Source organism: Leptonychotes weddellii, chromosome 3 (genome assembly GCF_054177405.1).
Source record: "Leptonychotes weddellii isolate Sample4059 chromosome 3, ASM5417740v2, whole genome shotgun sequence".
NCBI classification, from domain to species: Eukaryota; Metazoa; Chordata; class Mammalia; order Carnivora; family Phocidae; genus Leptonychotes; species Leptonychotes weddellii.
Window position 1 is genome coordinate 124,744,247 of NC_138371.1, and position 26,675 is coordinate 124,770,921.

General features: G+C 47.6%; 1 protein-coding gene across 1 annotated transcript in view; it reads left to right on the forward strand.

Moving 5' to 3' along the window:
* SIAH3 (siah E3 ubiquitin protein ligase family member 3) overlaps positions 1–13,801 on the forward strand; it is a 68,118-nt gene extending 54,317 nt beyond the window's left edge. Inside the window, exon 2 of the mRNA XM_081815533.1 lies at positions 9,738–13,801. Within this exon, the coding sequence (XP_081671659.1) occupies positions 9,738–10,406 (669 nt within the window). The 3' untranslated portion in view covers positions 10,407–13,801. The remainder of the gene's footprint in view (positions 1–9,737) is intronic.
* Positions 13,802–26,675: the final 12,874 nt, after the last annotated feature.

The following is a 26,675-nucleotide window of genomic DNA, read 5'->3' on the forward strand; positions in this document are numbered from 1 at the left end:
GAAATGACCCGGTCCTCTGCTCTGGACTTGGGCCTTTCTGGTATTAGCATATGGATGTGAGTTGATAACCATCCTGGATGGACTACAGGCCAGCCATATCCATGCCTGTGTGTAGACATGGGGTTTCCTGACAGTGAAGCCATTCCCAGTCCTAATCATCCAAGAAAGAGGCAAGTCCTCAGGTAGGAAAACAGGATCCTAATGGGGGGGTCCGAGGCCGGCAGAGAACCCCTGCTTCTCTCACAGCCTGGCCATTATGGGCCTAGAAGACTTTGAGAAGTACAATGTGCGGGCAGGAATTCATCAATGGTGGAAAATTTGGAGACTGGGAGCCAGGAGGGACAGAATGGAAAGTCCTAGAAGACAGGCCTAATATTATATACAGTAAGCGAGGCCTGACCCTAAGCACGGGTCCACTTTGAAAGTCTAGTCAGAGTGAGCTCAAGAACACTTCTGCTACATTTGACTCTGAATCTGCAAATGAAGAGTTCAAAGATACACCTGGGATCAGGGACACACATGAATGAACACCTCTCTGCATTGCCTCCCCAGGTCCCTACAGATACTGGAAATTCCACGGTATCAGCAGTCACAGGCTGGGTACCAAAGGCTACTCCGGGGGTAAGGGTGAAGGTGAAGGTACAGAGCTCTGGCAGAGAGGACTTAATTTGCGGAGTTCCTGTCATGATGTCTTAAACAAACACCAGGGATGGCATACGGCCTTGGAGCAGCCTGGCCGTCAAAATGTCTCAGCTCACCCAGGACACACCTCTGCCCCCTCCCAGCTTCTGAAGTTTGCATTTGCATATGTAGTCATTTTTAGCCACCCACGCGCTCGTGCCAGGTGATGGCGCGGACTCCCACCACCCCATGAGCAGCCCTATCGCCCACAGCCTGCGCTTGTCCAGACTGGTTGGAGCAGTGCTCCCAGCATGCTAGGCACACGCCCCTCACGTCACTCCCTCAGTCCTAGAGTCATCCCGTGGAGATGCTCACGGTAATGGGGCTCCAATTCATTTATTTTTCAGCTTTAAACTGCTCACACGAGCACCAGGTTTCACTTGCCAATTGCAGATATAAACATCTGACTACACAAAAAGTTGCTTTTAAGAAAAAGTCTTTCATCTACAAGACTCATAACGCTCATTAGCAGGCTCAAAATCTCGCAGATGAAAGGCAGAGCCCAAGAATCAATGAAGACCGGAGCAGCACTCCTCTGACTCCCTGGTTTGACTGCAGGCCCGCCCCTAACATTTGCAGGGCTCAAGGCAAAAGTGCAAATGGAGGTCCACATACTTACAAGTCCTGATACTTACAAATAAAAATCAAGGTAAGAGACTCTTCAAATATGTTCTACCCTCCCACTCTAATAGTTATGCCCTCATAGTGATTTTCGTGGCCACAGCCCCCAGCCAATGACCTGTCTCACTCTCTTCCTAATGAGGCTTAATCCTGCACTGTGATAGGTCTCAGGCAAAGGCAAGTGAAGCCCCACTAGCCATACATCCAAGATCTGTGCATATCCCCCCAAAATAGTCACCCATCGGCCACATCTCATGTCTAATGGTCCACCTTCTGGATGTTGGATCCCAGGAATAGCTTAGCTGCAGGAAGCTGACTTAGAGCCACTGGGTAGAGAGTTCCAGGATCCCAGTTATCTGGAGCGTGGGCTACAAGGTCCAGTTCAGGGGCTCTGGGTAGACACAACCCATTCGTTCCTCGTCTCATGAGGAGAGGTATAGCTGGAAGAGGGCCAATAAGCTTTGGTTGGACGGAAGTTACTTCCTAGTGACTACAAGCAGAAAATAACTAATAAGGAAGTATGGGTGCATTCAGCCTTTTGTTAGGCCAGCAGTCCTGCTGAGGTATAGGGAGGGAAAGTGGGTCTAGATCAGTCTAGGAGGTGGGCAGATTTCCTGGGTTGATCCAGCAGGCTGTCTTTCCCAAAACTTATAAAAAGCTATCTGCAATTGATTAAAGGAAGGCCTGAGGCTTAGAGTAATCTCCATAAAGAGTAAAAGCAAATAATCATACCTCTCTGACATGAAAAGTATGTTCTTCAAAGCTTTCATTTTACTTCCTGTGCTGGCAGCTGAGCACACCTCATTGCCTCCTGCCGGTCAGAGCCCAGTACATACTCTATGTCCCATCGCTGTCGGGTTCTGGGCGAGGGGCTGCCAGGAGACCTTCCTGATAAGCCCATAGCTGGGGACTCAACATGGACACACACACCCACACACATCCCGCATATTTCTATAGGAGCGGAGGACAGAGCCTCCAACTGAAAACAAAGAGCTTTCCTACGGATATGGTCCAGAACAGGGTTCCATTTATAAATCACGCATGCATGCAATCACTCGAGCAACAAAAATTTATTGAGAGTCTACCGGTTGCCACACATGGCAAAGTGCTGGATTTGCCCGTCACTGGACTAGGCACGGGGGAAACCAAACAGAGCCCCTTGCTCTCAATAACTTCCAACCGAGTTGAGGAGAGAAGGCCTTGAGCTAGTGATTTTCAGTGTGAGCTGCAATTAAGTAGGGGATTCCTTGGACAGGTCTTCACTGCTGCTTGAATTCACTAGGCAGGGAGAATGGTGGCATTCATCTTACAGAGGCTGATCGGTCTCAAACAGACAGCGCCAGTTGGGACTGTGGCTGACCCACCTACAGGATATAAAGGACAAGAACCAGCACGAGCCTCATATGGAAAGCTGTCGCTGAGACACTGATGAGCATGACAAATATGTAGCAAGCATCTGTTGCACGCCAGGCGCTGTGTTAACAGTGAGGTCATGTGAACAGTAAGTCCCCACCCTGAAGGCTCTCAAAAGGCATGGAACCTATTCAGACATAAATCACCCAACCCTGGGCAGCCAAGGGCCTGGATCTAGGTACTAAAGAAGGTCCCTGAGAGCTCAAGGACTGAGTCACGTTTCTTGGGTTCAAAATGTCACCCACATAGTCCTTCCCAGCCCCTCCCAGAATGAGACTGTACTGTATTTATACGATGACCAGGTTGGTCTAGAGGCTTTGGAAGCCATAGCACTGGTATCTGTAGACACCTGTATGGACCCCTCTCATTGCTCTTTGCCCTTGGACCTTGGTTTTAAACAGTTTTGTCCACCAAAATTTTCACGTTCCTCTTTTCTAACTGGTGAATGGCACACATACCCCAAGACCCAAGGCTTTTGTGCGCTTGATAACTGGTATCTCCTCGCTTGATTTAAATATAATGTTGGGGGCGCCTGGGTGGCTCAGTTGGTTAAGCAGCTGCCTTCGGCTCAGGTCATGATCCTGGAGTCCCGGGATCGAGTCCCGCATCGGGCTCCCTGCTCAGCAGGGAGTCTGCTTCTCCCTCTGACCCTCCCCCCTCTCATGTGTGTGTCTCTCTCTCTCTCTCTCTCATTCTCTCTCTCTTTCAAATAAATAAATAAATAAATCTTTTAAAAATAAATAAATAAATAAATAAATAAATAAAATGTTGGTCATCAGTCAAGAAATTCTGTATGCAGCGGTATAACAGAGGCAAGTAATCAGCATCTCCTCAAGGTGGTCCTCGACTCAGCGGCCAGATACAGGAATATTTAGGGAATAAGCTTCCAGGCCCATCCCTAAAGTGAAGAATCTCTCTGAAGCATTTAAGCCAATCAGCATGGCTTGAAAACCACAAATTTCATCAGGGCGAGTCCATTTCTAGCATTTATTATTCTGATTAACTCACTACTAATTTCGCCAATGAAAACCTCTCTACGAAATGTTAATTAGCATCTGGTGTGGATCAGAAATATGGATACTAATTGAGGCAGTTGGAGTCGTTACCTCTGGAGTGTGGCCTTCCTGATAAAATGCTGGATGATCCCCTCAAAGTGTGAATTCCTCATTAGGGAACTGACAGCCCCTAGAGTGTAGGTTGAAAAGGTATACATTCATATCACATTCCCTCCTCTAAAAGTATTTTAGAGAAAATTCTAGACATTATCATGCTGTCCACAGGAAGATCCCATCCATCTGTGGACCAAGTATAACTAAGTCTGGAGCATGAGACACATTTGCTAAGGAAGATGTCCTACCCCAGGTGACAAAAGCGTTGTTTTCTATCTCAGCTGAACGTATTTTTTTAACTGTTTGGAAGGTATTCCAGAGTCCTCCCGGGTTTTGTGTGCACGTGTACAGTCATTCTAGGTTTTGAGGAAAAGAGGTGAAGAGCCAGGGCATCCCAGGAAAATGGAATAGGCGACACTCAGCCTTCAGCCTTGACCGTCCCTCCCGGAAACAGTGAAAAATTTTAAGCACTACAGAGTGGGACCTAGGAGTAGTTATAATTACTCCCTCTTCTTAGCAGACCTGATTCCTGACTTGGTTCAGGCCTTGATCTGATCCCCAAACTCTGATACCTGCCCTGAAGTGTTACCCCCTCCCCCATCTGCTCTTCCTGTGCGTGAAATGCGTCTCTAGGGATAGCGTCACTGCCCTTGCCCCTTCAGGCACTGGAAACCCCGGTTAAGTCGTTCTCACAAATGAGGGCACGAGCAAACTCAGAGCAAACTCCGAACAAACGCCTGTCATTTGAAACTGGGTACAAACCTTCCTCCTGCTGAAATGCAATAGCAGGGCTTGCTGATCACAGAGAGCGGATGCTGGAGAAAGGGTCATGCGATTTTCCAGGGGAAGGTTTCCTCTTTGGAGGCCAGGATTTGGAGGGATAGCCATTACCAACCATGGAAGTGTGACTGATCAAATTAAAGAAGGCGGTTTTTTAAATTCAATTACACCCTCAGTGGAAATGGTCTCACTAATGCTTGGGGAAAGAATTATACCCAGTCCATAAAGCCCAACACTTCTAAACCCAATTTTGCACATTATTCTAAAGGTTAATTCAAGATCTCTCTTCCAAATGGGAAGTTAAATACAGCCAATGGGAGGAAGGCATCCGCTGTCTGACTGAGGAGTTTATCAGTCTGTAAGAGTTCATTAGTTTTAATTAGTGTAATCACTAATGTTGCATTAACAGTTTAGTGAAGGAAAGTAATTACTCACACATCCACTGTATTAGATGGGAAGATTAGAATTCATTTTCCAAAACGATTAGCATTTTGCCAATTAAAAGAATCCTTTTCTCCCTGCCAGAAGCCCTGTGACCTCACTCACCCAAAGATCGTTTCAATGAAACATATTTTACATCAGAAAATGGAGCAGGACGAGGTGAAGAATTAAGGTGGTGTTTATTCTTAGAGCCTTCTTGGGGCACAGCAAGGGCACGGGCTCGCTGAGTTTATAATATCGTGCTTTATTTCCATAGTCATTCACTTCGGTCCCTTTGGATGATGCCCCCCGGCTTTGTCTCTCCGCAGCAATTAAAAAATGAAAATAGGCTCGTGGAAGATGAGGCCAAAAGGAAGTAACAGAGAGTCCACGTGGAATGGCCATTGCTAAGGTCCTCTGGTTGGACAAGCGTGGGGACTGGCCACTGGCCCCATCCTGGGCCCACAGGAGCCCTCTAAGGCATGGAGCTGTGTCTCTTGGGCCCCCTAATGCCTTCCCCTGAGACTGGTGCCATCTTGGTGCCTCGGATAGCCCTCCAGCACTATGGCCACCTCTGCTCCATCTCTACCGGCCTCCATCTACCCGGCCACACGGGACTTGTCCTCTCCGCTATTTGCCCCATCAGCAAACCTTTGACCTCTTTTGTTAGAGCATCCACTCTTCACACCTTGCCCAGTGTAAATGTCGCTCCACCCTGACTAGAAGAGCTACCTCCCCTACTTTGCCCTAGCGCCCCCCCACATCCTGAAGTTTTGCATTCTATATTATTTTTTTTTTAATATTTTATTTATTTATTTGACAGAGAGACAGCCAGAGAGGGAACACAAGCAGGGGGAGTGGGAGAGGGAGAAGCAGGCTTCCCGCGGAGCAGGGAGCCCGATGCGGGGCTCGATCCCAGGACCCTGGGATCATGACCTGAGCCGAAGGCAGACGCTTAACGACTGAGCCACCCAGGCGCCCCTGCATTCTATATTATACAAACTCATAGTGAGCTACAGAGGCAGGAACTCGGGTCTTACTCTGTGGGGGATTCTCAGCCCCTTGCACATATTAGGGGCTGCATCACACGTTTTTATCAAATGGCTAAATGAATTGTAGGCATGCATCTGTCTCCCCCCTCTATCAGCCTAGTCAAATTTCAGCCCAGGAGGCCCAGCCCGGCCAGATCAGCAAATATCCCAGAGGAGGGAACTGAGACATTTGCGTACAGGTGGGCATTCCCTCTGCACCTGCGCCTCTCACCCAGCACCATTTTCAAAGGGAGCAGGTCCTTGTTGAGTGCAACTCTGGGCTCCCTTCTGGCGGGTCTCTGATTGGGTTTGGCCAATGGCTGGCAGGAGTTTGGAGGGAGGGAAGAAAGGGAGGCGAAGGTATTTCTTCCCCAGCCCGTCCTACTCTGATTTCACGTGTCTGATATTAGCTGAACAGAGCAGGTTGCGGGAAACGGAAATGGATCTGGAGAAGGGCTTGTGGAGAATAATGAGCTCAGAGACCCATTTCTGAGATGGGAATTTCCGGATGGTCTGTTGTCATGGGTCGGTGTTGTGACAGGAGACCCCAGGGCAAGTGTGATGTTGGGGTCTCTAAGCCCTGATGTTGGCCTGTGCTCAGCCCAGGGTGCTCCGCAAGCGCAAAGATCAGCGGACCAGGACAGACAGAGGCAGGCACGGACTGAGGCCGAAGGCCACCAGAGTAACCCCCCAAAACCACATCGAAATGGAAATGCCATCTTGATGTAATACTTGATGTCATTATTAAAGCTGTCTTACAGGCATTATTTCATTTGATCCCCAAGCAACCCTTGAAGAGAAGTATTTTGATAGGGAAACTGACCTAATCAGGCCTGCTGGACAAGTCAACAGTGAAAAAGACCGAAGTCTGCTGACTTCCAGTCTGTGATCTGTGTCACCTTTGACTGATCTGGGCTCTATTCCCAACTGCTCCCCTTACGAGCCCCGTGACTTTGGGCAAGGGACTCAACCTCTCTGTGTTTCTTCATCTGTAAGACAAATGTAGTACGTTTCTCTAGTGATTTTTGTAAAGACAAAGTGAGAGAGAGGAGCTTCTCAGAGGCTGGGAGAGGGAACAGTGCTTGGGGCTTTCCATGAGAGGCCGAGACCAGGCCGCCTTGAGCTTAGCTGCCAGGCCTGAGGCTGCTAGAACCATAAGCTTTGGACCTGCGGGGGGGCGGGGGGGGGGCTGGCCCCTGGCTGACAGAGTGTGTCAGCCCTGGGCTTTTGTACAACCCCAAGGGGTGGGAGGAACTCCCCCCTCACCCACTGACCAAATGGTACGTGCCACCAGCAGGCAGGTAGGAACTAAGCCAGATTTAATGTCATTTTTTTTTAAAGGGGAATTGATCTTTTCTGTGAAAAATTAAATGAGATAATTACATTAAAAAACACCAACTTATTTGTTGCCTAATTCTTAGTAGAGGCTATATACTAGTTAGTTCCCTTCCTACATTTAACACTAAAGGGTAGGTCAGGCTCATCACTAGCAGGATTCTGGAACACAGACTAGTCCTTCATGAGCCTGGTAGGCGTGCAGGATTGGTGACAGCAGGCTGCCCGTTAGCTTCCGTCCAGGAACAGGGCGAGAACTACTGAAAGGGCCCCGGGAGCTCCCAGTCCAGGTCTGCTGCGTTCCCGGGGCAGAGCACGGAAACCGGCAGCTGGAGCTGACCACTCCGGGAGCAGAGCTAGTTTGACCCCCACCTGCCTCCAGGTCACCTCGGCCACACGGTGACCATCCCAGCACACCATGTGGGTGTGTATCTGCAGTGGATGGGGTGCCCCGGATGCCCTAAAGAGAGGAAAGCTAGCCTGGCCCCCACCATTAGCCCTCCTCGGCGTCCAGGCAGCTAGAAACTCTGGCAGCCGCCGTGGCCAGAGTTGGCAAGGCAGACCTTTGCCCTCACCCTCTGCACACTGGGGAGGGAAGGAAATGAGGGGAGGAGGCAAGGGCCCAAAGGCACCTGTCGTCCTTCTGAAAGGGCTTGGAGAGCTAGGGCAGAAGGGACCCGGTGCTGGAGGCAGGGATAACCGAAGGGAGGGAAGGGGGAGCAGAGCCTCTGTGTGCAGAGTCAGGAGGCGTGCAAACAGACCCCAGTCTTTCGCTTACGAGCCTTGTGACCTTGGGACCATTACCATGGGAGCCCGTTTCTTCAGCTGAAATATATGAATCATAGTCCTCATGCCACACGGAGGACCCTTGCGAAAATCACAGTTAATGATATGCACGCTAATGTCTGTGCCCCCCACAGCCAGAAACGCAGTTTATTTTGCTCACAGCTGTACCCCTAGCACCCTCTGGCCTGGCCATAGAAAGGATTCAATAAATGTCTACTGATACCTGATCAGAAGGGGCCATCACAGCTCCTGGTGGTTTTGAGGGTATTTGTGGACACACCGCCACGAGGAGCAGAAGGTCGGGAGAGTCTGACGGTGGAGGGTGCCTCGAGTTGAGCCCCCGGGAAGCTGCCCTCTAGCAGTGAGCCTGGAACAGGACAGAAATGTGGCTGGTGAGGTAGAGCCCCAGGAATGAGAGTGAGGCCCCCTCCCTGGGAACGGTGGCCCAACTGCACCTAATCAGCTCTGCACCCCACCTTAGGACCCAGGAGAAGGGCACCCAAGATGGCCCAACCGCTGGCCCCACGGGAAGGACAGATGGGCACTTACTGAAACTTTGTTCTAAAAATAATAGCAGTGATAAGAAAGGGAGGCAGAAATTCCATTGGCCTCCAATGCCTGCACAAAAATACTAACAGTATCAAAAAAGAAAGAAAATGGTTTTTTTGTCCTTTATGACTAGTGACCATCATAATGCATGTTGAGGGGGGGAAACTGCCTATTTGTTTCAGTATCTTATTAAAGAATCAGCAAGACATAAATATTGTATTTTCTTGGACTGAATTTTCAGAATCTCAACCACCCAAGGCGTCTACCTCAATTTTTGGGTTGTTTTGTTTTGTTTTGTTTTAATGTAATATTAGATTTGGAAAATCTCTTTTTTCAGGGAAGACTCTTTTGCAGGAGCTTCTATCTTTAATTGGAAAAATTTAGATTCTATACCAAAATGAAATATCATGGAGAAGACTTAACAGTCTCAGCATCTAAATCTGGTAAAACACTCAAAACAATTAATTGTGCCTCATAAAAGTATTTGTCACATCAGGTAATCACAAGTGTTGGCAAGGATGTAGAGAAGTTGGAATCCTTTTACATGGCTGATGAGAATTATAAAATGGTGCTGCCACTTCGGAAAACAGTCTGGCAGTCCTCTCATTTTTTAAGGAATAAAGCTTTCTCTGGGTGCCTGGGTAGCTCAGTCGGTTAAGTGTCAGACTCTTGATCTCAACTCAGGTCATGATCTCGGGGTTGTGAGATTGAGCCCCGGGTCGGGCTCCACATTCAGCACGGAGTCTGCTTGAGATTCTCTCTCTCCCTCTCCCTCTGACCCTCCCCCTCCCCTCACGAAAGAAAGAAAGAGAGGAAGGAAGGAAGGCAGGCAGGGAGGGAGGGAGGAAGGAAGGAAGGCAGGGAGGGAGGGAGGAAAGAGAGAGAGAAAGCAAGCAAGCAAGCTTTCTCTACCTGCACTGGGGAGTCTGCTTTTAACACCTGGCATACCGGGGGAGTCTCCGCGAGGCTGAGACTGGCCTCAGCCACCAACCCTCTGCTCTTTCTCCCACAGTATGTGTCCAGCTGCCGAGCTGCCACTCAGAGCACACCAGAGCAAGGCAACGTCCCCCCTCACCACCTCACCCACCACCGCCGCCATCACCGCCCCCTCCCGCACCTTCGCCACCACGCTCGCCCGCACCACCTCCACCACCAGGAGGCGGGGCTGCACGCCGCCCAGGTGACGCCCTGCATGTGCCCCCTGTTCTCCTGCCAGTGGGAAGGCCACCTGGAGGTGGTGGTGCCCCACCTGCGGCAGATGCACAGGGTTGACATCCTTCAGGGAGCGGAGATCGTCTTCCTGGCCACGGACATGCACCTCCCCGCACCAGCCGACTGGATCATCATGCACTCCTGCCTGGGCCACCACTTTCTGCTGGTGCTTAGGAAACAGGAGAGGCATGAAGGGCACCCGCAGTTCTTTGCCACCATGATGCTGATCGGGACCCCCACCCAGGCCGACTGCTTCACCTATCGCCTGGAGCTCAACAGAAACCATCGGCGTCTCAAATGGGAGGCCACGCCCCGGTCTGTTCTCGAGTGCGTGGACTCGGTGATCACCGACGGGGACTGCCTCGTCCTCAACACCTCGCTGGCCCAGCTCTTCTCTGACAACGGCAGCCTGGCCATCGGGATCGCCATCACTGCCACGGAGGTCTGCTCCTCAGAAGCCGAGATGTGAAGCCAGAGGCCACCGGACGTTGGGGCGCAGCCACCCTGCACCCAGACGCTCTGCCTGTGTCCCTGGGAATCTCCGAATGCCAGGACCCCAGGCTTCTTTTTATTCTTCTCCCTCCTTCCCTCCTTCCTTCCTTTCTTTTTTTGTCTCAGGTACTTTGTGGTATTTAGCATTTGTCTGCCATGGGCATTATAGTAGGTAAACAGCCTGTGATTCAAGATCTTGGTGTGATGCTTGTCCTGACTTGTTGGTATAGCTTGATAGAGCATTTGTAATCCGATTCAGTCCGAATGGTGATGTCCTGCACCCCCAGTGCCCTTTTCCACTGCTTCCCACATGAGCAAAAGGCACCGAGGCCATGAAGCAGACTGCTGGGGTTAAAAGGAGATTTAGTGTCCAAATCATCTCTTCCTTCTCTCTTCAGTCTATTTCAGACCAAGCGAACTCTGAAATGCGTGAGGGCAGCAGGTTGGGGAAGGGGACCTGGCCAGCTCAGAGTCATGTTTCAGACCAACCAGACACAACTCTGACAGCTTCCCGGGAACTTTAGGGTCAGAGCTAAGCTGCCTGGACGTGAGGAGATGGCCAGGGCATGAGGCTGGAGGTGACATCACATCATGAGGCTGCCAGGGTGACCTCTGTTGGCAGGCTGTTGTGAGCTTGCCATCAGCCTGGCCTGTCCTTTCCTGTTCTGGAGTCAAAGTCCTCATGTTTATGGTGCTCTCTTGCAAACCTCTTCGCCCTCTGTCGAGCAAGTAGGAGAAAAGAACAGGCAAGATGCAGGGGAAGAGAAGCTGTTGAGAAAAAAGATAAAATTAATCTCCCACCTCTGGGAGGGCGTTCTCTCTTCAGAGAGTTTTATTATCAAATTGTAAAATCCATCAATCCTTTCACTGGGGCCGAACTCTTTTATATCATGCGAAGAACCCACTTTACTCTTGATAGTCTGTAAACCAGAACCACAACTCAGCATCAAACACAAGGAACTGGGAGGGTGTGCCCAGGACCTCTGACCTCTGGAGGTCAGAGGTGGCTCATCCACCTGGGGTGGGGGAGAGGGGGGGCGTCCTCTTTCTTTTTCTTACTGTCTAAGAGCTCCAAGGGCCCCATTCAGCACACAAACATTGTCACTGGTCAACTATTATCAGCTCCCTGTTGCAGTGTGAATGAAAAGATGACAAAAATCCATCTTGCCTCTACATAGACTGCTTTCTCATATTTGCTTGTCAGAACAATTCAACACCTACTTGTAGAAGTCTCTCTTGTGTATTTGAAGAAAGTAAGCACATTTAATCGACTTTGTCTCTTCTGTTCAAAGGTGAACACCTTTCAGCCTTCCCAGTAGACCCTCTTCTCCCTCCTGTTTGATGTTTCTGTTCTCTCCTTGCCTACTCTCTGGTCGCTGAAAAGCATGGCACCCAAACCCCACACAACGCTTGTTAGAACTGAGCAAGCCTTCCGCCACCCAGACGTCGCTCTCTGCCCCGTTCCCTCACCTCGGCCACCTCGGCTGCATCTGGGCAGGCCTCCAAGTGAGTACTTAGTTTCGGGCAACTTGCCCTGGCTGGCCATCAGCAGTCTTTTCCCCACCAAAAATAAGTGATCCCGAAACACAATACCCTCCCCCCCAAATTAGGTAATCCTCCGGCCAACTGTGCTGCCAACCCACACCCCAAACACCAGAAGGGTGGGGCCAGTCAGTAGAAGATTTCATAATGCAGCCCCCTCTAGTCACACAGCCATCGCTGAGACCGTGGGGCCAAGCTTTTGTTAGGCTGGAGCCCTGAGGGGGCCAATAAACATCACATCACCGACTGAGGCAAACATCAGGTCACAGTCCCAAGGAAAGGGTTGTAACCTGCTCGCTCTGTCAGAACATCCTCCCAGGGCACCAGCTCTGCCCTCAAACCACACAGACAGCCTGGGAACAAGCTGAGGCTGGTAGGCCAGCACTGGGAGAGACTGGCTCACTTGGTTCCTTCCTTTATCCCCAGGCCCTTCCCCAAAACCTCAGATCTCCTTGCCTGTAAGTTTGATACTTCGAGAAGCCGCAGTCCCTCCCCTGGTTTCTGATACTCAGCTACTGTGAAACATTTCTGTAGCATCACAGGTGCCCCAGAGAAACCAACAGACAAAACCTCAACCAGAATATAATTACAGTCCACAGGGGCCTTAGGATTCCTGCAAACATCACCTCTGCCTTCTTGTGGTGCTGTTACCTGAGCCAAAAGGGGAATAACTTCCGGTTATTATTGCACACAAGACTGTATTATGAATGGGTAGCCCCAGATAGGAACTTGTATTTTCAGTACTTAGGAATGTTTAGAATAAAGGGTAGAAATGTTTTATTTTCATCCATCAACGGTGCTCCCAAGAAGGCCTTTCTCCCCATAGCCACTTGTGAGGAGTTGAAGAAAAAAGAGCAAACCAAAAACAATGAGTGGAGAAGAGAAAACAGCATCAAAAGAGCCTGTGGTGGTGAGCTCTGGCATCACAAATGGTCCCGCATTCCAGTCTCAGGTTAATCCTTAACGGCATCTTCAATATACTAGAAATAATAGAGATTCTGAGACATGAAATGACCTTCCCAAGGTCACACATCAAGTGGTTAGGGCCGTGATTAGAACCCGGCCAACTGACTACAATTTGGTGTTCTTGAAAAAGGAAGACTGACCCCAGATATTCAACAGTGTTCCCACCTCATCAGTGGACTATGGTCCCAGGGGTCAACCAGGTCTTTGTTCTGGGATACCTGAGGGTTCAGGGGGAGAGAGAGAGAGACAGGAGGGGATTTGCTTTTAAAGGCAGCTCAGCTTAAAGAACTGGTCAACCTGGAAGCAGGGGGTGGAGTAGGGGGCGTGGGAACCGGCTGTGGAGTCTTCCGTGTCCTTGAACGCATCACCCACCCACTCCAGGATCCTCATTCTTAGATTTCCCAGAGTCTGGAGTCCGTCCCGTGAAGAGCCCTGGGATCCCAGGACCTCATTCACACCCAGGTGCTGACTTAATGACTCAGCTTCTAAGGGGTATCTGCATTTTAGAAGTAGCCCTAGGGAGAGAGCCCCACCTACAGCAAGAAATGAGTTGCTGGTACTTAAACTCCAGGCATCTGTGAGAATGATTTTTTTTCAGGAGGTGTGGACATTCCTCCCCTGGAGGCTGTGCCTACATAAATAGTCGATGCTGAAATGGAGGTCAGCCCATACAAAGAAGGCTATCTTTAACAGTCTTTGCATGAACCTGCATCTGAAATAGATCCCATCACTACCCATGGCTACTTCTGACACTTTAGAAATGGGCCAGGTTAATAATAGTAACAGGACTCGTGGCTACCATTTATTGAAGGTTTACTGTGTGACACAGTAAGTTGAATACTTTGAATATATTATTCTCATTTCATCCCCATAACAACCTTATGAAACAGGTACCATTATTGTACGGGTGAGAAATTAAGCTGAGAGAGTTTGGACCTTGTTTAAGGTCACACAGCCAGCAAATAGTAGAGCTAGGTCTGGAACCCACATGTCTAACTCCAAAGTCCAGGCCAATATCAACTCGTGCTATTTCTATGAATTCGTGGACCCAAGGCTCAGAAAGTCTGAATGGCATAGAGGCCTTTTAGGACTCACCATGCCCTTTCGTTTCTCCTTTTTCCCACTCTTCTCCCAGCCCAAGACAGGCTGGTGGGCCAGAGTTGGTTTGTATACCAGTTGTTAAATGTTTTAGGAATTCTGCAAGCGAAGCACAGCCATGACTAAAAATTAAATTATATAAATGTACAATTAGTTATAATAAAAACAAAGGTAACAACTATTCAAAACTCCTCACTTCCTAATTATTTCACTACTCTTTTATTTTCTGTGCTCTTGAGATTATTTACATCTACCATAATTGTCTGGCGAACATATCACACAGTGATGCGCTCCCAACTCCATACTGAGTGACGTTACAGCAATAGTTTAAAATTGGCTGTGGTGGTAGTGTTTACACGACTGGAAACTGGCAAATGTGATAAGCCAGGGCTTTTCCCCCTTGGAGAACTAGCTGTTAAACATTTACCGAAACATCTCTTTTGCACAGAGTCTGGAGGAGAGAGGACTTTGGAAGGAGAAGTAAAACTCTGTTGGCCACACTGACAGGGACACAGATCACGGCCAAGCTAGAACAGCGAATTATGGGGAAAACACGATCTGTTCTGTAGAAAGGAGTCTGGGGCTTCTAAGCAGCTTCAGGGGCATTCCCTGCCCTACTCCAGACCCTGCTCGATTGCTGTTAGCGCAGGAAGTTCTATCTGATGACTTTCATGGAAAAGTCATAGCTCCACGAAACCAGCTTATTGGCCATCCCAATCCAAAAAGTAAAATCAAGCTCTACAGGACTGGATGATCCTGTTACTTGTTCTTACAGGTCATCTTTCTTATCTCTACATGTAGACCAAAACCTCATCTAAAGAAATATTTTACTTTGGAAAGAAGAAAAGAAAAAGAAATACTTTACTTTGAAATTAATGATTGGAAATATCCCACATCTGAGAAGGGCACAGTGAGCAGTGGTTTCTAGCATCACATAAAATGTGTTACCACCAAAGTAGGACCCTTACACAGCACAAAGCTGAGGGACAGAAAAGGCAACGGGTCAAGGGACGTCACGTAAAGAACAGAGCCCAGCACCTTACTTTCCTACTCCAGCTACTTCACTGCAACCCAACAAAGGATCCTGTTCACAATCCATAGCCTACTCTACCTACTCTCACCAATACTCTTTCTAAATGAAGGGCATGGTTCCTGCTAAGGTAAAAGTCACAGGAAACTCCAGGCTGTGTTTGGAAGCAGACAGAACCTCAAGGTCAACAGCGAATCAGTTACTCTGATCCCAGTGGTTTCGATGTGGGGGAGGGAAGAACTGATGCTTGCTGATGCTTCCACTTAGATCCAATTTCTGGCAGAAGGTGAAGGGACTGGACGTCACAAAACTGTGCTTTGATTAAAAGTTCAACTACAAATAGCACCGAAAGTAGAGTCTCCCAGTAGATTGTTAGATATTCTGATTATTCGTTCTGAAAATTTCCTTCAAGAACTAGGAGTTCTCCATTGTGTTAACCTGGAGAATGGCCAGCCAAAAACACCTCACCGAAAAGAGATCCAAGAGGCCTGTTGTAGATAAGCATTGATTCTTTTCTCCCAAATCAGGCTATCACATGGGTTACCTACGTGAGTTAGAGTTTGTCTTTTCCAGTATTGTATGAAAATATTTTACCTTGAGTACTGTAAACACTCTCCTCTCTTTTTTTTTTTTTAACCTTTTTTTAGGGTATTGACATAAGAAAGAGAAAAGAAATCCAGAATCATTTTACTTACCCTGAATTATTGATGTATATATACTTTTCTAGGCTTTCTTATGATGTTTAAGTCACCAAGAAGCAAACTTAGAATGCTCATTTACCTCTATCCTGTCTCCCATGAAGAGTGTCATTAAAGTGCATTTGATATTGTTTTCCTGAATCCTTTGGAGTTATTTTTTGTTAGTGGTGGTGGGGTTTTTTTGTTTGTTTGTTTTGTTTTGTTTTGTTTTTCTCCCCACAGGCTACTGTGCAACATGCGGGAACAGAAATGAAATACTACAAGGGAAAGCAATTACCAAAAATTCACCAGCTGCCATTTTTGACTTATGTTTCATTATCTTCCTCCCCTTTTCATTGTTGCCTCTATTTTAAAGTCATAATCGGATGTAAGGAAGAGAGTGCTACTAGAGGTGAATAAAAGCCCTGGCAACTCATTTGCCTGCTAGGTGCAGCCCCGCGGGGACCAAAACTGCCCTCACTGGATTGCAAAGAAAGAGACAGGCGTTCGCTCCCCTTCCCTTCCTTCCTGTGCCCCTGATCTCGGCTCTCCCCTCCTTTAGCCTGACAACAATGTCCCTGAAATTTACTTCTGGGCCTATCAGATCAGTTGTCAAGGGAGCCTTCACGGTTTAATTCTTTAATTTCAGGCCACTGTTAGTTACTCGCAAGATCGGGATTGAGCAAGTGTACTAATCCTATTGCCTGTCAATTCACGTTAACCTCTATCTTCTTCCCTACCTCCTTATTCCCAGAACCTGTTTCATGCTCTCACAAAGGCTTACAGACACGGCCTTGAATTGATCTGAGGGATCACACATTGACCACATGGCCGGCATGAATATTCATGAGCCAGGTGACTTCTCAGGCCATGGCCTCTCTCAGGACAATTCTGCGTCCCATGCTGTTCCAGATAGTTGCCCCTTCCCTCCAAAACCTTCAAAGCTGTGCAGGAAGGTTGCTCGGGGCTAGAGCGAGACTCCACTGAAAGAAGGGAGAAGCTGACCCGCCTGAAACTCAACGGGGGAGGGAAGCCCGGCCCTAGCCCCATTCCGGGATCTGGGGGTTTTGTTCCCAGACTTTAGCGTGCTTAAGAAATACCAGGAGAACTTAATTTCTGGGCCCCGGAACCAGAGATTTCTGACTCAGGAGGTCCAGAGCGAGACCCAGGATTCTGATTTTTAACACTCTCTTCTCTGGGATTCTGCTAAGGGTCTGGCTGACCATTCAATTCTCAAATCCAGAGCTGAGCTCACTGGTGAGAAAACCACAGAAAACCAAGGAGCCGATAAAGACACCTGAAGAAAAGAGCTGGTCCTTCCATAAGAGCAAGGAAAGCAGGAGAAGAGGTGACGGGTAAGCGACCAACATTTCATTCTGATGGAGAAGCAGTAACCACTTAAGGAGACCAGAAAGGACAGAAGAAGGGAATTCGGTAGGAGTTCCCTATAACCAAGTAGTAGAGGGAACTATTCGTCCATCATTCAGGGACAGACGCAAAGGGCGGTGGCGACAGAGGCGCAGGAGAAGTGTCTATGCAGGCAGGATGCCAGAGCTCATCAGCCATGACCCGCGGCCGGGCCCGGCTGAGGGAGGCCAGCGCAGGATGATCCCCAGTACCGAGTGTCACCCAGTGACAACCCCTGCAGCCTGGCGCCCAGGAAAGGACTGTGTAAATCTTCCCAGGAGCACAGAAGGGGCTCATCTGTAAATCCCTGCCAGGTTGGAATGATAATTCGTATTTAAATCTCTGTTCCCAGCGCTGACAGAGAGTTACCTGGCAAATCCCCAGGGAGGCATGTATTTATCCTGCAAATCTCCCCAGGATGCCTGAGCAGGGTCACCCTTTCAGGGCCCTCCGTGGGGAATGTGAATTATCAGGACACTTTGTGAGGCAGCTCAGAGCTAAGCTCCACGTAAGGCTTGCCTAGGGGGTGAGAGGAAAGGAAGTCACTGAACTGCTTTCTTCTTAGCCTGGGGGAAGACAAGATGTCCTCTGCACACCCTCTGCAAGGGGCCAACGGGAAAAGCATCTCTTAAGGATCCAAGTTCGGGGCGTGGATTACCACCCATCTGGGAGGCAACTACCTCTCCCATTCTCTCCTCCTCCTGGGCTTCAGTTCCACTTTCTTTAATACACAGGAGATAGACATTTTTTTATTTTTTAGATTGGACCTGGCAATTCTGGGAATTACAGATTTTAAAGAATAAAACAGGGGCGCCTAGGTGGCTCAGTCGGTTAAGCGTCTGCCTTCGGCTCAAGTCATGATCCTGGGGTCCTGGGACAGAGTCCCACATCGAGCTCCCTGCTCAGTAGGGCGCCTGCTTCTCCCTCTGCCTGCCACTCCCCCTGCTCATGATCTCTCTCTCTGACAAATCAACAAATAAAATCTTTAAAAAAATAAAGCAATCAAACAGGAAATCAAGCCACCCTAAAAGCATCAAAATGCTTCCAGATCATTCAAAAGGCAAGCCCAGCTGCTTTTGGCAAACAGTGACAGAGGGTCCTAGGCTATTGGGGCAAACTCAAGGAAACTCTCCTCAAAGGCTCATGCTTTCCCTAAACATCCAGCTCTGCTTCTTCACCAACCCAGGAAAAGTTACTCTATAGACAAGGAGAATCAGAAAAACCCTTATCACGGGGCAGGTTTAGAGTAGGGGTCACGCTCTGAGGAAGAGGCTCAGTTGCAGAATGGGCTCTAGTGGGGAGACCACAGAGACTAGGGCTGTGTAATAAAGTACGGGACGCCCAGTTAAATTTGAACTTCAGATAAACAACAGCAACAAAAAAATTTAGTATATCTTTTGCAATACTCAATAAACATACTTATACTAAAAAAGTATTCATTGTTTATCTGAAATTCTTTTTTTTTTTTTAAGATTTTATTTATTTATTCATGAGAGACAGAGTGAGAGAGGGGCAGAGGGAGAAGCAGGCTCCCAAGGAGCAGGGAGCCCGATGCGGGACTTGATCCCAGGACCCTGAGATCATGACCTGAGCCGAAGGCAGTCGCTTAACCAACTGAGCCACCCAGGTGCCCTATCTGAAATTCTAATTTAACTGGGTGTCCTGTATCTTAGTTGCTAAATCTGGCCAACCTAAGAGGGAAAGAGCCCATAAAGTACATTCATTTTATTGTGAGTACAGGTTGCTATCCAGAGCAGGCACTCAGGAGGGAGGGTTCCCCCCCCTTGTAACTTTGCCCCTAATTTGGGCAGCCAAGGATGTGGCCAATTCTCTCTGGCCACAGGGCTGGCGGGGCTGTTTTCCTCAGGCCCTGCCGCCGCATCCACGGTGGGCTTGTTTCCTAGGTGGACATTGTGGAGGGGGGCGGGGTGTGAAACTGGACTCCGCTTCTTACCAAGACCAGATGGCTTCAGATCCCCGAGTTTCAGACATACCTGGGCAGAGGGAAGCCATGGCAATTTGAAATAGTTCCAAGTCTTTGTGCCCCGCTAAGAAGAGCGTTTCAGGACGGGATGTGTAGGTGCCTTTAGTTTGAACAACAAAATGCTGTTGAATGCCTACCGTACGTTGGGCTTGTTGGAGGATACAAAGGGAAGAGAAGATGTGGGCCTTGCCCTTGAGAGCTTCTCAGGGTACTTGAAGCGACCAAATGGATGCACTTACACCTGCATCAAGCAGCGGCCCAGCGGTCCTGCAGCTCGTGGGGAGCGGCACAGGAACAGCGGCGGGGCTGGCTTGCGTGGGTGCGTAGATTCGGCCAGAAGGCGCCAGTGAGCCCCAAATGGGCTAGACAGTTTATTATTTCCAGCTGTCAGAACATTTTGGTCCAGGTTCCCTGAGCCCCAATTCTAACAGGATGATGCAATGAGGGCCAGGTGTTGCTTTGCACACAAAGTGGGAGCGCATTCTAGGAGAGAAACCCTGAGATTAGGAGACTCTACTCTTATACAGGGTTGTCAGCAAACCTGCCCATTCTCCCTTCTGGAGAGAGAAATTATTTTTATTAGCCCGGAATGTAATATCTCTCTGAGAAGGAAATACGTCCTTCTTTACTATCCAGGGATGTAAATAAATTGGCTCTAGAGGGAGTTGCTATCTCCATGCTTCTATTGATATTCCTGAGAAGAGTTCTGGAGCAGATTGGCTCTTCATTTCTCAATTTGTAAAAACATGAGATATTCATGAACAATTGTCTGCCAACAGCAACACAGAGCCTTATATAATGAAGAGTCAATACAATGATTAAGACTTTACTGATGTGGTTTGAGGAGGAGCTTGATGGCAGCTAATATAATTAAAAATGCTTCAGGGAGTGGCGCCTGGGTGGCTCAGTTGGTTAAGCATCCAACTCTTGGGTTTGGCCCAGGTCATGATCTCGAGCCCTGCATCAGGCTCCACACTCAGTGCAGAGTCTGCTTGAGATTCTCTCCTTCTCCCTCTGCCCCTCCCCCAACTCATGTGTGCTTTCTCTCTCTCTTTCTCTCTCACTTGCTCTCTCTCTCAAATAAATAAATAAAACCTTAAAGAAAAATGCTTCATGGATAAAGAGGAACTTGAAATTGTCCCTGAAGAATTTATAAATAATATCCAAGACTACCAGCCCATTTTATCCACTAGAAAAAGGGTTGGCAAACTCTTTATGTAAAGAGCCAGACAATAAATATTCCAGGTTTTGCAGACCATATACCCTACACATTACAACTATTCAGTTCTGTCATTGTGATGTGAAAGCAGCCACAGACAATACCTAAATAAACGAGTGTGGCCGTGTTCCAATAAAACTTTATTTACAAAAACATGCAGCAGAATGATTTTGTCCCATGGGTTATAGTTTGTCAACTTCTACACTAGAACACACAATTAACATTCAAACAGATGCAGTGGATGATCAGTTGTTGGAAATGGTGGAAGGGGAAGAGAGTTGGATAAAGTACTGAATAAGGACAAGAGTAATAGAGGAAATACCCAGACTAGGTAACTCCTGGAGTTCTTTATCACTCTGGAATTCCATAATTATTTAGGGATTTGGTAGAATAACTACAAACTATATAGGCACTGTGAGCTTTCTCTCAAATGTAAGGATGAAGTTAGAGTACTGTTAGAATCTTTATGTATTCATCTTCAAGATTCTAGAAGAACTAGAAGATTCTAGAAGGCCTCCGGCAGCCTTGCTAATATGATAGCTACTGGGTTCCCTGAAATAAGTGATGAAAGGGACTTTGAATCTGACGGTCAGTGGCCTGTCCCTAACACTAGGATTAAGCTTAATCCTAACAATGAAGGGGAGTACACTGATGGATAATTCTGCAAGTAACTTCCCTGAGGCAGAAATCAATCAAAATACAAAGGTTTTGTCTTGGGAAATCCAGTTCATTATAAGAGATAAAGAGTTTGGGGCGCCTGGGTGGCTCAGTTGGTTGGGCGACTGCCTTCGGCTCAGGTCATGATCCTGGAGTCCCGGGATCGAGTCCCGCATCGGGCTGCCTCCTCGGGCTGCTGCCTGCATCGGGCTGCCTGACCCTCCCCCCTCTCATGCTCTATCTCATTCTCTCTCTCAAATAAATAAATAAAATCTTTAAAAAAAAAAAAAAAAAGAGATAAAGAGTTTGGAATATGATAGTATGTAGTACTACTCAAATACCTTCTTTCTCAGTTTTTAAAGATGTACCAGGATTCGTTTTAATCACATATGGTAAAATGACAGACATGGAGACAACTGCCTTTGAAAGAAAAATGTATTGCTTACAATTCCCAAGAGAAGGGGGCACACCATGCCATGCAGGGCCATGCAAGGTAGCCCCAGGGTTGATCAGGAGACAGGAGGGATGGAAAAGCATGGGCAAAAGACTTGAATGTGGGTTTTTTACAGGAAGGAATGGGTGTTACAAAGTAAACATCGAGCAGGTTTAGGATTGGATAGTTTCAATCGTTTCAGTGGGCTCTAGCCTACAAAGGTGGTCTCTTGAATTTATCTGGTACTTGGCACTGGAGTGATTTAGGCGGGGGCGGGGTGGGGGGGGCAGGGGGAATAGTGTCAGACTTGAAAAACCTGATAAAAGAAATAGGGTTGGGGTGTGGATTCAGGATTGGTTGGTTTGCATGTTGAAGGCATGCTCATAGGCAAGTTGTTTGCTATCTCTAGGAATTAGCTGACTTTGGGAGGGGCAGTCACCTCCCCAGGTGCTCAAGACCTCAAGGTATCAAAGCATCCTAAACTGCAAAATATAAAAACATGATTAATATGCCTAGCCCCTGGAAAATTTTTTTCTAAGGGTCTGTACAGAAGAAAGTACATCCTAAAAGAGTTGTAATCTCTTGGAGAAGGTCATGTGGGCTGAAAGAGTTGTAATCTTTGTAGAAAATTCTCCCTTCACACTCGGGTGGTTCATGTACAGATTGTGGAGTGAGACCCAAACTAAGGCAGTAGGAGCAGCAGGGCTTAGTGATAGCCAACCGGCTTTCAAGAAGACAGCAATCCATAAGGCAAAGTTGTTCAGCCTATGTGAATGGTGTCCTTTGTACAATCTCAACAGCTGTACACAGTAGCCTTGAGTGTGAACCACCCAGGACACACAGGGAAGGGGAGGATATATCAGCCAAGTTGTAGACAGTAGAATCTAGTTTAGCTAGTTTAAGCGGGAAGTATATTAGGAAATTCACAGAAAGTTCAGAGTCACACAGAGGGAAACAGAGCCAGAGAAAACTCTCGGCTATAGTACGGAATTCTTCTAGCAGAAATACCACTGTTGTTACCTTTTGCTGCTTGACATTTTGGTGCTAGGGACCAAACACTAGGCTCAGAAACTCTGTCACAGCTGCCCCAGAAGAGGGAAGAGGAGCAGAACAAGCCACTCCAAAATATACCTATAGGAGTTCAGGACATGGCCCCCGCCAAAATATCACTTTGGTATACCGATATTTTGAGCTGAAGGTGCTTAAAACACAGCAAATGCAGGGAGAGGTTTTCTCTGAACTCCCCTTATCTGCCTAAAGACAGGTCCTCCAAAAGGAACTCAGTTGTCATAAATGCCCTCCCCCAGAGTTTCACCAATGGGGGAAGACTGACTCTTATCATGGAGAGGAGACTTCAAGTCAACACCATACTCAGACAAACTTTGTCACAAACTATCATAACTCCCTACTACTTTTTTTTTTTAAGATTTATTTGTTATTTGAGAGAGAGAGAGAGAGAGAGAGGGAGAGAGCGTGGGTAGGGGAAGGTCAGAGGGAGAGGGAGAGAGTCTTAAGCAGATCCTGATCTGAGTGCAGAGCTCGAGGCGAGGATCAATCTGATGACCCTGACATCAAGACCTGAGCCAAAACCAAGAGCTGGACTCTTAACTGACTGCACCACCCAGGCGCCCCTACTCCCTACTACTTTTCTAAAGGCCCATTCATCATTATGAAAAATCATTCCCTTTTCCTAAGAGGCCTAAATCCCTCCTTTCCTTTCCCTATTAAGATGGTATTTAACCCTGAATTCTTTTTTTTTTTTTTTTAAGATTTTGTTATTTATTTGTCAGAGAGCACACAAGCAGGGGAAGTGGCAGGCAGAGGGAGAAGCAGACTCCCTGCCGAGCAAGAAGCCTAATGCAGGGCTCCATCCCAGGACTCTGGGATCATGACCTGAGCCAAAGACAGATGCTTAACCAACTGAGCCATCCAGGTGTCCCTTAAACCCTGAATTCTAAAGCCACCTGTTCGGCTTACTCGTATCTCCTGAGTATCTCCCATGTATACATGAGGTATACATATTAATAAACTGCTTTTCTCTTGTTCATCTGTTAGTCCAGGAGTCTCAGCTAAGAACTCAGAAGGGTAGAGGGAAAATGATTCCTCCTCCCCTGCAAGAGCCAGATGTCCCTTCCTCCAAGCCTGTCTAAAGATCAAATCCCTAAATTACACGAAGAGCCCTAAATGCCAGGAAAACTACAAGGTACAGGTCTTAGCTTTCAGACTCAGCTTTGGTCAAGAAGGCAAACTGAAAGGGGGGACTGGTGTCTGTGCTAAACACATCAACCGAAGCTGTCACAGTAAAGAATGACAGAGTTTCAAGAACAACACTGGTGATAAGCAGCAGCAGCTACCACTGGAATTGTCATCTGAGTTCTAGACTGTTCCCATGCTGGTGGGGCCCGGGGAACAAGGGCTTAATAATCTGCCCCGAGAAGCACCAAAACCCTTTAAGTAGACTGCATTTTGCCAACAGACCTACCCCTGAAACAATGAATGAATTCACATTCTAAGTGCCACATATAATATTTATTACTGAAAGAATCCCATTGTGAATCCTTTTGCAAAGTGAGTAACTGGGCTTCTATATTTCTTTCACGTGAAGTGAGATTTAATATATTGAGCTTTCTTAAATCAAGGTATACCATCCCCTTGGAGCCTTTAACCAGAACATCACAAATCTCATGAAAGGAGGCCATAAAAAGTCACAGTTTTGACATAACTGCAGATGGAAACTGGCAACTGTCAATGCCATTGTCAGCTCCCTGCCTTCCAAAGTAAGAGCTGGAACTCATCAGCTTGGACATGGAAGGAAAGCTCTGCGTAACTCTAATACCTGGCCGTGTCCACTCAGTAGCTAAACTCCTCGGAGTACCAACTCACACGCAGATCTCAGGCCCGACCTGCGTGCTGTAAATACCAATGTGCTGGATGGGAGACATAGGTACTTAATGCTCTCATAAAAAGCAGCATGCAGACGGTAATTAATGCCTCACCCTGTCCTCAACATGCAAAGCAGAATTTCTACAGTGGCAGCAACTCTGATTTCTGATTTCCTTTTAAAAATTTTTGCCCAGAGAGCTGGAGGCCCAAAGCGGCACATTATGAAAGATTTCTCCGTCAGCTCCCTCAAACCTCAGCTCATAATGGAGATTGGTTCTCGTTAACAGATTCAGGTACTCCTTCCCCAGTGTCTTGTCAAATAGCAACACAGTGAAAGCAAGAAGAGAGGAGTCCACACTCACACACAACTCACAAGTCCAATGGTGGGGAGGGGGCTGGTTTATTACCCTGTCTGGAGCAGAATCAAATCATTTATGGGCCATTTAGATGCAAATGTATCATTCATTTAGCAAACACGCTGCATATGCAGACAATTTAGCCAAACAATGGATCTAAAAGGACATCCCCACTAATCTTGGAATATCAACTGTGCCTTTTCAAAGGGGATTTGGATTTTCTCTGAACTGATCAAACTTGACAAGTAATTTCTACCTAATGTTCAGGCTAGCCTCTTCTCTCTTCACCATCTGTAGGTGAGAAATCCTATTTTCTGCTAGTGACGTGGTAATGCAAAAGGCTACAGATGCAGGTTAAAGAAGAGGAGGAGGTTTTTTTGCCCACGACTATGTCGCCACAGAAAATAAAACCATTCTGAAGGATCTATTTCGTTTGGTTGCTTTGAAATTACAGCTTCCATTCGACACATGCCCCATCCCCCAACCCATTTAAGCTTCCTGAGCTGTTGCAGGAGAGGAAGCTGGGAAGAAATCTAAGCCATCTTTGTACAAAGAGAGTGTTCTCCGCACCTGCTCTCGGAGAAGAATGTCTCCGTCCCTGCCCGGGAATTGTAAGAGAGTAACTCTCTGAATCAATGAAAACCATATTAGGGGAAAAGACACCAAATTTGAAAACTCACCCCATCTTGGAGTTTACTATCAAAATGTCAGCTTGATTCAGTTGTACAAAACAATTGGGTGAATGGGAGAAAGGCAAGGTAATAAGCCCAACAGGTCAGAGATGTAAAATGGAATTAGATTAATTTTTCCCCGTCATGGGCTTGGAGGGAGGGACTGAGGGGCTGTGCCGTGGGGGAAATGAGCTCTGAACCTGAGCCTGTAAGTATTCTAATCTCAGGGCTCAGGCTGCACATGGATTTCTATGCTGGTACTCTGTGATGGACCTTTTTTTTTAAACAAACAAACACACACATATTTTTCTTTGTCCATATCCAAATGGAGAGATGATATCTACAATCCACCCACCGCCTCTTGGAGAAGCCTTAGCCCAAGAGAGGCCTCCTCGGCTACCAGGGGATCCTTTGGCCTGGTCCCTGGAAAACAATAATTAAATTGCCCCTGAATCCTTTAACTAGGTTACCTCCCATTTAACTGCACGGCCAACCAACGCCTAGATTCCCCTGAAAATGATAAAGCGGCAATGCTGTGGACCAGAAACACTGGGCTAGATGCCTTTTAAGTGTCTTAAGAAAAAAAAAAGCCCTTGGTTTGTTTTTGTTTTTTTATTAATTCAACAAGTCTAGTAAAATTAGGGCATAATTCTCTAAGTAGAACTCAAGTCACATGAATTGCCACTCACTCTCCTCTCTCCCTAGCTCCGCTCCCCCAGCCACCTCTCTGCGTGTGCGCCTGCGCGTGAATGCACACATTCTGTTCGCGTACTCGTTTCCCACTCCCCACTCCTTCCAAGCATCCAGACTCTTAAAATCTGCCGCTCCTACTTCATTAACTTCCAGTATGTTCCTTTCTGGGTTCCAGCGTCATCCCTCACAACTACTTTTCTTGGCTCTTTCAAGTTACAAGCTACCACTTTCCTGCCAGATACAGTCGCCTCTTTCCAGACTTCGTTTTACCCAAACTCTCTGTCACATTTGACGCCGTGGATGCTCATGGATTTCCAGGAAATTCCTAAACGCCACAATGAAGCTCCTCTAGGCACCTCATATTTGGTTCACGCAGGTCAACATGGACCTGCATCCTCTACCAGCCAGGGGGCATCCCCAGCAAACTTGGCGTCCCTGTGTTCCCTGCCTTAGGAAAGGCTGCACTCTCGGTCACCTGGGGCATCTTCCCTTTTCCTCCGCAGGCTTCTCCAGTCCACCTTGGCATCCTCTGGATCTTTCTCCTACCCCACTGGTTCTTCAAGTCTTGTCCCATGTTTCAGAAAATTCCATCACAAACGGCAGTATCACTCAAGGTATGCAAATTGCCAC